A 12816-nucleotide genomic window follows, 5' to 3' on the forward strand; every position below is an offset into this window, starting at 1 on the left:
TTCTCTGTAAGGGGCAGCAGGTGGTCCTGCCCTGCTTGGTTCCCAGGCCTGCCATAAAGCCTCTGTGAGAGAAAGCAGCAGGAGCAAAGATGGTGCAAATGCTAGAGGCTGACCCAGAGGTGTCCCTCCTCGCTAACCTGAACCCCAACCTGGCACTCTGTCGCGGGCCACTGAGCTGACTTCCCCCATGGTGCAGCCCAGCTTTGCTTGGATGCCTCCACCAACCCGGATACTCCGGGGTGTAGCTCAGGTCCCCTCCATAGTTGGGTAGCTGGAAGAAAATAAGCTTTGGTGGGTTCCGCCCCTGCCGGGTGAGCTGGGTATAATCGTGTTGCCACGGAGACAGGGCGGGGCAGGCCTCCGCCTCCAGCGTCTCTGGCGCAGGCGCCCACGGCCCTGGCCGCCTCCCGCCGCGAGAGGGGGCGGGGCGAGCGTGAGCAGCGGGCACACGCAGGCTCGGCGGCCCGACTCGGCGTCTGTAGGCAGCGGCTGAGGTGAGGGCCGGGCGGAGCAGGGGCGGCCCCGTCGCCGGGGTGTGGGCCTGGGCTCCCTTTCCGCGCAGGCTGCACCTCAGGGCTCTTCGCGACCCCTTTGTGGTCTCCCAGCCTAGACGGTTCTGTAATTTTTCGTCTCGCGCGAACACCTAGCCCGCCAGGTCCGAGGCCCGAAGGCGAACCTGGTCGGTGCACCGAGGCCATGCAGACGGGGAAGAAGGGGCGAGAAGTCACCTTTAACTCCGCTCTGTTGCAGAGGCCGCCCGCTCCTCCCATCAGCAAACTTTGGTTTCCCATAAGTTGCAGAGGTGCGTAGCCTCTGTGAGGTGGTGGGCGAAGAGAAGGGGCCGAGCAACCGAGAGAGGCTCCAGAGATGGGAAGCTGAGAGCCCAGAGCCGCAGGCGTTGCCCTTCTCCAGTGCGGGTGCGCGGAGCCGCGACCAGCGCTGTCCGCTTTGGCTCCAAGTTTTGCGGGTGTGGGGTCCTTTAGGGGCCTGCCCCTGGGCCGAGGCACACGCGAACCTGCTCAGGAAGCTGCTTCTGGCAGCCTCCCCGACACCTGCCTGCTCCTGGGGGAGACTTCTGTCCAGCGCTTCAGACCCGAAGGGAAACTGAGGCACGAGAAGGCACAACCTGCCCAAGGTTGAAAGGAGGGGCTGTTTCGGCTCAATGCGTGTTGACTGGAGCTCTCCAGGACAGGATCCTGAGCTGGGCTCTAGTAAAGAGCCCCAACACTTTGAGGCTAAGTTTAGCCTCAGATTTTCCCAAGGAATCTTAGGTGGTTACCGAGACCCGGTGGGCTTTCCCTGGAAAGGGGTTAGTCAGGGCATGAGCCCTTGCTGACTGGTTGTTTCCTGGGCTGGGGTAACTGTTCCTTTCCGCCCGCAGCACTGGAGCACTTGGCCCCTGCTGCCCTGGATGCCATGAGTTGCTAAAAGTCAGCCTGCCTGAGAAGGTGAGCCCTGGTCCTTTCCCTTCCTTTCCTCTTCGCTTGTGGGGGAAATGCATTGCCCTTTGTCTTTGTGGTGCTGACCAAGCCTCTGGGGCCCACAGGAACATTCCTCACCCCTTCTTTTCAGAACAGTTTGGGAGTCCAGAGGAAGAGAAAGATGGAAGTTTAAATCCTTCTTTTTTGGATACTGACCTCAGGGCCTTCACACTGAGCTACATCCTCTGCCCTGTTTTTATTTTGAAAAGATTTCAATAAGTTGCCCAAACTGGGCTAGATCTTTTGATCCCCCGTCTCAGCCTCCCAGAATGCTGAGATTACTTAAGTTCCCTTGAAACAGGAATTATGCCTCTAAGAGGATAGGTCAGAGTGAGAGTTTATCACTTCCAAGGCAAGTGGTGGCCTAGATGCTGAGAGCTTCGCAGCTTTTGGGTTCAGAGATGTCCAACATGGAGTAAATGTTTGGTCTTTTCTGGAAGCCAAGAAGGAGAGGATGTAGAATTAGGGTTTTCATTGCCTGAATTTTGGTTCAGGTGGCTCCTCCTTTTAAAACCTGTGTGTCCTTGAATAAATGTTAACTTCCAACTACATTACTTGTTTCCTGATCTGTACCTACTTTGTTGGATTGTGTTGGGGATGGGTATAGCAGCTGGGTTTCAGTAGACTATTATTATCATTAAGAAAACAGGGATGAACCTAAGTGAAGACACAATGAGTAGGACAGGGAGTGCATGCAAGGAAGATAATGAAACTGCCAGGCAGGGATACAGTGGTGAGAAGACTGGTGGGAGGTGCTTCATTCTCTGACAGCAGAGATTTAGAGATGTACTTGGCTTTTTTGTGAGACAGAATGTGCTTGTTTATTCCAAAGACAAATTTTCTGCGTAATATTTTCACTGGGAACAAATATTTCCTTAGAGCTAAGTTTTCCATAGGGTTGAAGCATTGCCTTTTCAGTTCCAAACCTTTTAAGTTGTAAATACTAATTTTGTTTTTGGTTCAGGGATCGAACTCATGACTTTGCACTTGCCAGGCAGGGACTTAGCTACTGAGCTAAATCCCTGACCCCAGTAAATACTAATTTTTTAAGTGACTGAAGTGGCAGTGTTCCTCAGGCAGGCCTGTGTTTCCTTTCCTGTGTAAACAGTACTCTGCTCTGTGTGCTGTGAGTCCTGCCTCCCTCCCGTCCCCTTCAGGTGAAGCCCTCTGGAAGAGGGTTAGGCCTCTGGCTCAGAGCTCCATGGTGGCCTTGAACGATTCACACACTGGCCTCTGTGTTGATTCTGGACCTGTCCTGTATAGTTTCTCTGCCTCTTAAGAGTGACGGTTACTTCCTCTTCTTTTGTGTTTCCACGTCTAGCAGCCTTTTCCTCCTCTTTCTGTTTCTAATCTGTGGGCTGGGGAAGTACAGTGAAGTTTGTTAGCATTGGTGGTTCCTGTCTGAAAAGCTCAGGTTGGGCTTTGTTCAGCTCTTCAGACTACTGCTGAATGGATAAGCTTATGGATAGCAAGGTTCCTATAGGCCAGATGTGCTTATCAGCAAAGGAGTTTCCTATAGAATGTTTTTCCTGCAGCACATTTTTTGCCTCATGCTTTTCCTTTTTGTGTGTGTTTGGACCCTGACACTTGTCTGTCCCCAGTCTCGTTGTAGTGTGTGAGGCTTGGAGAGGCTGGGCTTGACAGTGGCTCAGCTGTGGGAAGGAAGAGGCAGTGAGAGGAAAGAGACTGGTAGTAGCTGGTCCATCTTCAGGGAGAATGCTTTGTCCTTGGATGACTCACTCCTCTGCCTCTCTATGACTCAGTTTCTCCAGATGTGACCAGGGCTGTCAGCTGCCAGATCGAGCTGCTCCAAGAGCTTCAATGACAGTGATTAAGAAATAGAGGCTTGTGACTTCAGTCATCCTTTGTGGCTCCCTTCTGGGTCACTCTATGTGTAAACACTTCTGGCCTTCCCCCTTCTGGGTCAGAGCAACCAAGGCAGGTTAAGGTTAAGGTTGGGTCAGAACCCGCCGGCAGGCAGGTGAACATGGTCAGAGCAGGATACCAGCCTCCTCTCCCTTCTGTCTCCTTTGCAGCTGCCTTGGGGTGTGGTGTGGGGGGCCCAGCGCCATGTCGGACCTGCTACTACTAGGCCTTATTGGGGGCCTGACTCTACTACTGTTGCTGACCCTGCTGGCCTTTGCCGGGTACTCAGGCCTGTTGACTGGGGTGGCAGTGAGTGCTGGCTCGCCCCTCATCCGCAACATCACTGTGGCCTACAAGTTCCATGTGGGGCCCTATAACGACACCGGGCAGCTTTTCACTGAGAGCTGCTGCATCTCCCCCAAGCTCCGCTCCATTGCTGTCTATTATGACAACCCTCACACGGTAAGGAGCCTCCATGGAGTTCTACCCCATGGATGGACCTGGGCCAGGCTTGCGGGGTGGGGTTTGGGGACGGGATTGGGTGGGGGTGCATTCTGGGGAATGGGTGGGAAAGCCTTTGACCTGGCTCTGTAGACTACTTCCGCTTTGAACTTGAAACCTCTTCCATATTTAGCCTAGTTTTCTGCTTCAGGCATCTATTAGCTGACTTCTACTTGCCTAGAACTGATTCTGCTTGCTAATGGCATTTCTTAGAGCAGTGGACTATATCACTGGGAGTCCTTAGCTTCGGCCTGGACTTGGGTCTCTTTGCTCCTCTTGCTGTCCTTTTTTCGTCTCCACAATTTCTGCACACTCTTCGAAGTTATGTCTTATTTCTGTGCTTTCCCTCTCTCAGCTTTCCTGCTGTGTATAAACCCTCGCAACCTCTTGGCATGGGGTATGGAATCCTATCTCTCCAGCATTCTATGCCTCCTGACCCAGTGATGTGACATTTCCTTAGACTTCAAGCTGTCTAATTGGAAGAGGGCCAAGTGGAACTAGATGAGATACTCAGAATGTCCAGGATGCTGGAGTTGGAGACTAATCCAGCATCACAGGCACCCTGTGGGCGTCTGGCTGTCCTACAGCTACAGTGAGTCAGGGCTTGCCAATGTAGGTCTCTTGCCATGCTATGGGGTGATGCTGCCTACAGCTGGATGGGCTGACAGCCTGCCGAGGACTCTTCAGTCTGTTGCCAAACCATGGACTTGGAATCCCCACTCACAGTTTCCTTGTCTGGAGAGTTCAAGTGGGCAGTTCTTCAAACCTGCCTGATGCCTGCTGATCAGGCCTCACTAGGTGCACTCAGCTTAGAGAAGGGTGTGCTGATTCTCTGTGTGTGCCAGGTGCTGCTTTCAGCTGTACTCTGCAGGGGAAACAGACCTTGCCCTGTGCTCAGGAAATTGTGTGGTGGCAAGTTAGCCTCACATGAGTCATTCTCTAACAAAACGCTGGCTTTCATGCCTACAGAAGTTTGAGGTTCAGATTTAGGGAGGGGGCCTCCAGTCTGCTGGTGAGGCTTCAAGAAGAGTAGGTTTTAGTAGAGCTTTCTTACAATGAGCAGGATTTGGAACTGCCATAGAGGGCCACTTGACTATGGAGCAAAGGCTTGGAGACGAGATGGTAAGGAAGGGTAGCCAATGGACATGTGGGTGGAGAAAGAGGTAGAAAGTTTCTTTGGGCCAGGTTTGGGGGGGGTTGCTGACAGGAAGGGAATGGCACCCTTTTCCAGCTTCATTTTAGGCAGCTACCTGGAGGGCAAGAGGAAGAGGGAAGGAAATGAGGTAGAGAGACCATGGAAGAGATGGGCTGTGTGCCATGGGCTGGTTGAGGAATGAGACAGGAAGGTTTATAGCCAATGCTGGGATATGGCACTGACTTAATGCCAGGTGGGACAGGACAGATGCTGGACTGTGGAAGCTGTTAGACTAGAGGCCTGGCTCTTACTGTGTCAGATCCTGTAGTGGATGTTCTTGGCTCTCCTTTGCCCTTCTCTGCTCCTTGCACCTCCTTCACTTGGCCCCACCTTCACAAGGCCCCTTGTGTTTGCCTTTTTTCTCCTCAGCATTTCCACATATTCTGTTCAGTTTTTTTTTTTTTTTTTTTGGTACTGAGAATCACTCACGACTTTGCTTGCTAGGTAAGAGCTATGTCACTGAGCTATATCCCTAGCCCTTCTACATGTTCTGGAAGCCTCTTGGGTTACAGGTGCTAATTCCAGGATGGGAAAGCCCATGGTAGCAGGTATTCTGGGCTCAAAAGCACATAATGTTTCTGAGCCTCGTTTCCTTATTTGTAAAGTGGTGGTAAAATGCTTCCTTCACTGAACCTAGGCTGGCAAAGGTTCAGTGAAGCGACAAGGTGAGGCATTCATTCCAGCATCCAGCTCTCAACATGTTTAACAACTGCTAAGGAAAGGGTGGAGAGAAACATATTAGCATATGCTGATGTGGGTAGGCTAAGCACTGTGACCTGGGCCTAGACCCTGTTAACATTTGGCAAACGTAAAGGATGAATGGACAGTTTAAGGTGACCCTTGTGATTTTACCTTAGTCCTATGTCATTCCAGAAGATACCACATTTAGAGCTGGCTCATACCCTCACACTGGAATGGCTCAGGGACATGGATCCTTATCTACTCTGGGACCTAGGTGGTGCATTTTATTCCTTGTGGCTTGTAAATAGGAACCGTAGACCTTTGTCTTCAGGTACTCATGACAATTACAGACCATCTGGTCTAGAAGGACCTGAGACCTCCTGAGCTACATTCTGATGTTATAGGAGCAGGGATGGAGTTAGAGTAGGTGGGAGGAGGAGGTGCAGATAGCAGGAATGAGGTACTGATCTCATACTTTCTTGTCTTCCTTCAACAGATTCTCGAGCACTGGATTTGTGCCAGTCTGTGTGCTGAGTACCAGGGCAGTGTGGGGGCCAAGGGCCCAGCCTTCAGGAGCTGTCAGGGTGAAAGTGTCTGGATGCCCTGACATGGTCCTGGTTGGATTTATTCATGCCAGGTGGCTGAGAACCTAGGCTTGGTGCTCCCTAGGCTGCCTCTGCTAGCTGTGTCTAATGTGGGGCCCTGTGTATCTGGTTCTTGGATAAAGAGAGGGTGTAGACCGACCTATTGAGTATCTCACCTCCACTTCTCCCTCTGCAATCCAGCATTACAGGGAGTATATGCTCCTGGGAGTATGTGGAGGAGTGAAACAGTGAGACTGTTTCAGGCTCTGTGAGTAGGGCAGTGAATAACCACATTAGAAGTGTCACCTGGCTTTGAGGTGTGGATTGACAGCTTCCTAGGCATAGCCTGGGTTAGGTCAGGGGAGGCTGGTTACTGAGAAAAGTCTTGTGCCTGTCTACACTTGGAGCTAGAAAGTAGCACAAGAAGGCATAGCACTGAGGCAGGAGGGTGGCAGTGGCTGAAGACTCCTTCATGTTGGATGGTTCTTGATCCTGGAGTCCTCTTGTATGGGGGAAGGCTGAGGTCTGGGCATACGGTTTCTGTGAAGCAGGAAGAGGGACGTCCATTCTCTGGGCCTGAAGGAGGAAGGAGAGAGCGTGTGCTGGCAACTGAACAGGCCCTGGCAGTGGCTCATACATGTCCCTCTCCAATCTAGGGCCCAGAATTCAAGATACCTGAGTTCCAGACATGAGGGTCAGTGTGGTGTCAGTCACAGACCTACCCATCCTCACGCATAACTGGTCTGCACTGCCCTCACCTAGCAGTGAGGATGGGTCCTGGTAGGAAAAAACTACTCTGCCCTCAGTGCCCTTTATCAGATGGCAGCTTGGGTTTGACCATGGACTGCGGCTTCTCCTTCTGGGCGTGGATCTGGAACCATCATTGTTAGAGGGGAACCCTTAGTGTTGGAGGGGTAAGAAAGCTTGTGTGCCTTACTTGATCCTGTCCTGAGGACAGGAGCTAGTGGCTGGACTGCTATCTCAATGCCCATGGCTTTGTCTTGTCTGTTGGTCAGCCTGGTCCTTCATTTCTTAATCCACCTTCTGCTTCTGCCTCATAGATGATGCATTTGTGGTTAAGCAACCTGCCTACCGGCTCTGTGGGAGCCCAGCTGAAATAAGAGGATAGGGCAGCGAGTAGCATTTACCAGACCAAGACTAACCTGGATTTGCTGTTATCTACCACCTAGCAGCAAGTGCTTGCCCTTACCACAGATGGTGCTGGGGAACTGGTGGCGCACTGGGGTCTGCCTTTAGGAGGCTAGACTGTCATGGAAGTCCCTGCTTCTCTTACAAATGAGAATTGAAGCCTGGAGCTCTATTAGACCTGTGCCACCCTCCCTTCTCTGTGCATGTGAATAGCCCCTCATGATCTCCCAGAGGCACTCAGGTCAGATAAGAGTCAGGGAAGGGATGAGGAGCTTAGGGGCTAGGCACAGTCTGTCCCTTACCCCAGTTACCTTGGTACTGGCCAGGCTTTTGCTGTAGAGCAGGTAATCTGTGGGACAGGTCTGAAAAAACAAGCCCTTATCTGACCATTAGTGCTGCCCTTGGTAAGGGGGTAAGGTGAGGTGATTGGAGAAGGCTTTGGATTCACCCTTTGAGTTTGAACTGAGGCCCCACTGCTTACCAGTCTGTGACTCTGGGTGAGTCACCTCATCTGTCTGTCTGTTTGTGTGTTGAATGGGAAAGAAAGAATCCCTTATCTCAGGTTCTTCTTTTTTCTTCCTTGGTCTTATTTTTGGTGATTGGGATTAAACCTAGGGTCTTGTACATGCTGACCCACACCCCATGTTAGGCTTTTACTTTTTGTGGGACTAAATGGTGAGCATAAGGCCCAATCTTTGACCCCGAATAGCTGTTTAGCACTTGAGACATCTGGCCTTGCCTCTGAAATTCTTTATCACTGGGCCTCTACTTTGAAACCCTGCCTTCCCGCCCAGGTTGCTGGGCTGTGTCAGGAGGCACGATGTAGGGAAAGGCCATTGTGTACCCTGTTTCTAGCCAAGGCCTAGTTCTCAGACTTTTGAGTGGCTATGGGTTGTGTAATCCAGCTCTGGAGCAGATCTGTTTAGGTTTGAATCCTGCTCTAGCGCTGTCTTTCTGTGTAACCTTTGCTGAATGGCTTATTTCCTGGGCCTCAGGGATGGGGTTGAGAGTAGTGTGTGCCATGCAGTGCTGTTCAGATTTGATGAGCAGATTAGTAGAAGGCGGAGGCTGGTGCCAGTGGTGAGGCCTTGTCAGATATTAGCTGTTGTTAGGAGTATGTTTCTGGAGAGTGGAAGGAGAGCAAGCTTTCTGAAAGAATTCTAGGTGGAAAGTCTCAGGAAGCTGAAACCAGCCTCCCTGAGGCTGGCATCCTGCTGCCTCCTTTTTCCTCCAAGCCTGAAGTATGGGTCGTGACCTCTGGCCTGGTTATCTGTATTAGCACTTGTCCTGGCTAGTGCCTGCCCCAATGTGCCTTTGGGCATCAGCTGCCCCTGAGGCTTGGTGTTAGTCTGTAGCATCCAGGAGAGTAAACAAGGCCCATTGTCCAACTTCTGCAATGAAAAAGCACCACTGTTCTATTCCCCTGGGAGTACAAGCGAAGGACACTACCTTTACTTCTCCCCTTACTTTGTGTAGGTCTGGGTTAGGTTGCCTGGCATGGAAGGAACCAGGGCAGCCCTCAGGCCCTGGGACTGGCAGATGGTCCAGCTCTCTATGTTGTTGTGGGGTTGGGGATGGCTGTTGGTACCGAACTCGATGTACACCATTTCTTTTACCTTGATCCTGAAAGATGGTAATCTTGTCCTGTTCCTAATACCAGTGAAGTGCTGGCCAGGCAGGGTCCTTGGGTGACTCACTTTGATATGGCCAGACAGCACAGTATTGTCAGAACCCTGTGAGGTGTTTACAGAAGGGAGAATGGAGCCAGTCCTAGGACCATCATACCAGAAATCTTCAGATTCCAAGCAGACTGTGCTCTTGTCTTTGGACAGTGGTGCACACCCAGAGGAGATGCCCTGGACTCTGGCTTGTTCCTCTGTCTTTCCTGGTACTCATGCTTTGAGGGCAGGTCCTGAGTTATCTTTCCTTTACCCAGAGTTCTTGCCACTGCCATTTCCCTGGTGTGGTTTCTGGCTCTACCTCTTCTGTGCTGTTGCAGCTCAATCCTGGTGTAGCTCTTGTAGCACAGATATCCAGATAATTGCTGATAGGGAAGAAAGGGAGCAGGCAGGTAGAGAGAACCCAGACATTTATCTCAGGGTTAGACACAACTAAAATTGTTGCATTGAACCAAGGTATATAGCATCTCTTACTGTCAGGACACTCACGCCCTTATTGGCCTTAACAGCTTTAGTAGGCTGATTCTCCTGCAGTAGACCTGGGGTTTCCTGGGAGACCAGGGAAGCCTTTCCCCACTACTGGCCAACCTTACCACTCCTTGAATTGTGTTAGGGCTTGTCTTGTCTCCTAGCTAGTAACTGGTTCAGCTACTTCCCAGATCTAGCTTGGCATGGGGCTGTTAGAAGGCGGTGGCTGAGGCTTCTCTTAGTCTGCTCCCTAACTACCAGTCAGGGCAGGGTAAGGGGTTAGAAATGTTGTCCTTATGGAAGTGGGGGTTGCTCAGGTGGAAAGGGAGTCTCTGTGCCCCACACACTTCCCAGGAACCTTGTTTCCTTATTGGCTGCCTCTCTTCCACATGGCAGGGAGCTGTGTATATGCGTATTCCTTCACTGAGCGTGCTAAGAACATTCTGCGTGCACAGAATTCTAGATCTTTCTGCCTTGAGGCTGGACTGTGGGGAGAGAGAGGGAGGCCTCATTACCATGCAAAACAAGACTTGCTCCCTTGGTGGGTGTTTGGAACAGGGATATCTAGAGATATCTAGGGACAGCTTGGTAAGGAGCATCCAAAGGCTTTAAGGGGATGAGTTTAGCTGAGTCTTACAGTGTGGATAGGAGTTTTCCAGCCTCAGGAATTCTGGAATAGGGTAAGAGTATATTTCAGGCAGAGGAAGTGGTTTACACAGAGGCAGGAAATCGGAGTGTGTGGCATGTTTGGCTATAGTTCCATGTGACTATGTGGCAGGGGGCAGGGCTGGCAAGGTGGGCTGGACCAAACCTGGATCTGTTCCTCCCTTTGCCTTGCAGATACTCAGTGGGTGCCTCTCTGTCTGCGCTCTGGCCCCTGCTGAGGCTGGGGATGTGAAGACGTGAGGTGTGTGTATGGATAGATCTGGGCAGTGTTGTGTGAGTCAGGCTATCAGACTGCCTTGCATACTGGGCTGCGGATTCTAGTTTCATCTTAGAGTTGGATAGGGAGCCCCTGAGAGCTTCTCAGCAGGGTGACCATGGCATTCTAATTCTTTTGTGGATGGAAGAGAGTGTGGGGCTGGAAGTTTCGTGAGGACTGCTGAAATGATACTACGGAAAATCCTGGAACCCAGGCTTGGTTCAAGTAAACGTTCCACCCTTTGCTCCCTCTAACCTACTTTGGGTGTTTCTTTTGGTAGCCCAGGTTGCTAGGGTCAAGGACATGGAGATGGGCTTTGTGATAGGCACAGACCCCTGGCCTATCAGGGATGTCTCTGGAAACGTGTTGAGTCTTGAGGTGTGAGTGGGGCAGGTGCACCATCTAGAGACAGGAAGTGGTACTGCAACAGTCCTTTGGGCCTCTTGGCAAAGTGACTGCTGCTAGTACAGTCAGATTTGATAAGGCAGGGGAGCCTGCAGGGAGTGAGAAAGTGCTGCCAAGTCACCTGAAAGGCTCCCTAGAGGGTGTTTGAACCTGAAGGATGGGTGGGGAGGAGCTGCATCTTCAGAGATTAGTGTAGATGGATATTCTATGCCAAGGGACAGTCATTAGTAGCTGTGTCTTGGCTGCTAATAACCAGTAACAGTCATAGAGCAGTTGCCGAGTGTGCGGCCCAAGCTAAGCCTTTGTGAAATAGCTCTTAATATGACAGGGCTATAAGTAGCTGTCAGGGAACTGGGGTTCTAAGAAGCCAAGATACTCAGTGAGGATCACACTCCTTAAGATTCACACTCTAGCCAGCCTCCTTCAGCTGTGGTTATAGCCACTGCACCATATGTTCCACCTGCTGCTAAAGCTTTGAGCCAGGCTTGATGTCACTGGATTGAAGGGGTCAACAAGGGGACCAGAGCAGAGAGGGTGACCCTCTGCTCAGAGGTGATAGCGTAGGGTAGATGCACAAGTCCTAGTAGTGTGATTCAAGGGCAGGGCTGGGTTAGCTGGAGTAAAGGAGGCAAATGAAGACTGAGAATGTCCCAGAGAATTGGTAACATGGCTTGGGAAGGGCTAGACTGGGAGAGCAGAGCCAGAGAGGTAGTAATGACTTCATAGTACTAGGAAAGTAAGCCAGGAAGGGGACTAAATAGAGGAGGAGAGAGCGACTTGTTCAAATTTAGGAGTAAGTAGGTCCTGAATAGGGGGAGACTAGAGCCCTCAGGGTGAGCAAAACTTCAAATTGAGACCCCAAGATCTTTGTGTTCTGGATGCAGGGACCCTTACCCCTGGGAATCCAGCCCAAGGGCTGATAACTTAAATGGCAGGAAAATGGACAAGGGAAGAAGGCAGCTGGAGGTGAGACGAAGTGGAGCTTCTTGATGCCAGGCAAAGCTTGGCTGTTTAGGTCTTGAGTCAGTGCTGGGCAGTGTTAGGGGTTCACAGAAGAGCTTCATCTGGCTGGGGCTGCTGCGAACTAGGGAAAGCAGAATGGGAGGGAGAGTAGAGTAGAGTAGAAGTGCTGGCAGTAGGGGCCACAAGGCTTGGAGGGAGCTGGTGGTCCCTCAGTGGTGCTGTTGATGATCTGTGGAGGGTGATGGTATAGAAATTCTCTCCATCTTTCCCTCGCCCGGGCTTCTTGACAACAGTGACCAAGTCTAATCCCTATGGTGATACCTGGGTCTCCAACTTAGGACATAGTACATTTTTGGCCGGAATAAACAAAAGGGTAGATATGAGGCCGTAGCGGGATGCCTAGGCAGGGGCAATGAATGAATGGGTTGGGGCAGGAAAATAAAGAGCTCTGTGCTGGGATCTGGGGCTTTGTTCTCAGTGGAGCAGGTGGTTCTCCCCAGCCTGAGCTGGCGTAGACAATAGGGAGTCTGAGCAGCCTCTTCCTTTGCCCAGCTCTGAACATTACTCTGCTTCCACAGGTGCCCCCCGAGAAGTGCCGCTGTGCAGTGGGCAGTATCTTGAGTGAAGGTGAAGAGTCGCCTTCACCTGAACTGATCCAGCTCTACCAGAAATTTGGCTTTAAGATATTTTCCTTCCCGGCACCCAGCCATGTGGTAATAGCAACCTTCCCTTACACCACTGCCCTGTCCATCTGGCTGGCTGTCCGCCGGGTCCATCCTGCCTTGGACACCTATATCAAGGTGAGGCATAGGTCTGGTATGTCTTTGGGGGATTAGTCATGTCCCATGGTGGGGAATGAGGGATGGCTGCCTGGGATGAGAGAAAGAGGTAGTTTTGTAGTGGGGAGCACCTCGGGGCCCTC

The 12816-nt window shown here is 51.5% G+C and overlaps 1 protein-coding gene across 3 annotated transcripts in view; it reads left to right on the forward strand.

Annotated features, from left to right (window-relative positions):
- The first annotated feature begins 408 nt into the window (after nucleotides 1-408).
- The window catches only part of Tex264 (testis expressed 264, ER-phagy receptor), a 28472-nt gene continuing 16064 nt past the window's right edge, over nucleotides 409-12816 (forward strand). Inside the window, exons 1-4 of one of the 3 annotated variants that reach the window (XM_063248950.1) lie at nucleotides 410-494; nucleotides 1382-1448; nucleotides 3518-3809; nucleotides 12473-12694. In XM_063248950.1, the coding sequence (XP_063105020.1) occupies nucleotides 3552-3809; nucleotides 12473-12694 (480 nt within the window). In that variant the 5' untranslated portion in view covers nucleotides 410-494; nucleotides 1382-1448; nucleotides 3518-3551. Of the gene's footprint in view, nucleotides 495-529; nucleotides 803-1381; nucleotides 1449-3517; nucleotides 3810-12472; nucleotides 12695-12816 lie in introns of those variants that run through there. The other 2 variants (XM_005006676.4, XM_063248951.1) reach the window with 2 other exon arrangements.

Source organism: Cavia porcellus, unplaced genomic scaffold, assembly GCF_034190915.1.
Source record: "Cavia porcellus strain 051 isolate PalLab524CR breed Dunkin Hartley unplaced genomic scaffold, mCavPor4.1 scaffold_5, whole genome shotgun sequence".
Lineage (NCBI taxonomy): Eukaryota > Metazoa > Chordata > Mammalia > Rodentia > Caviidae > Cavia > Cavia porcellus.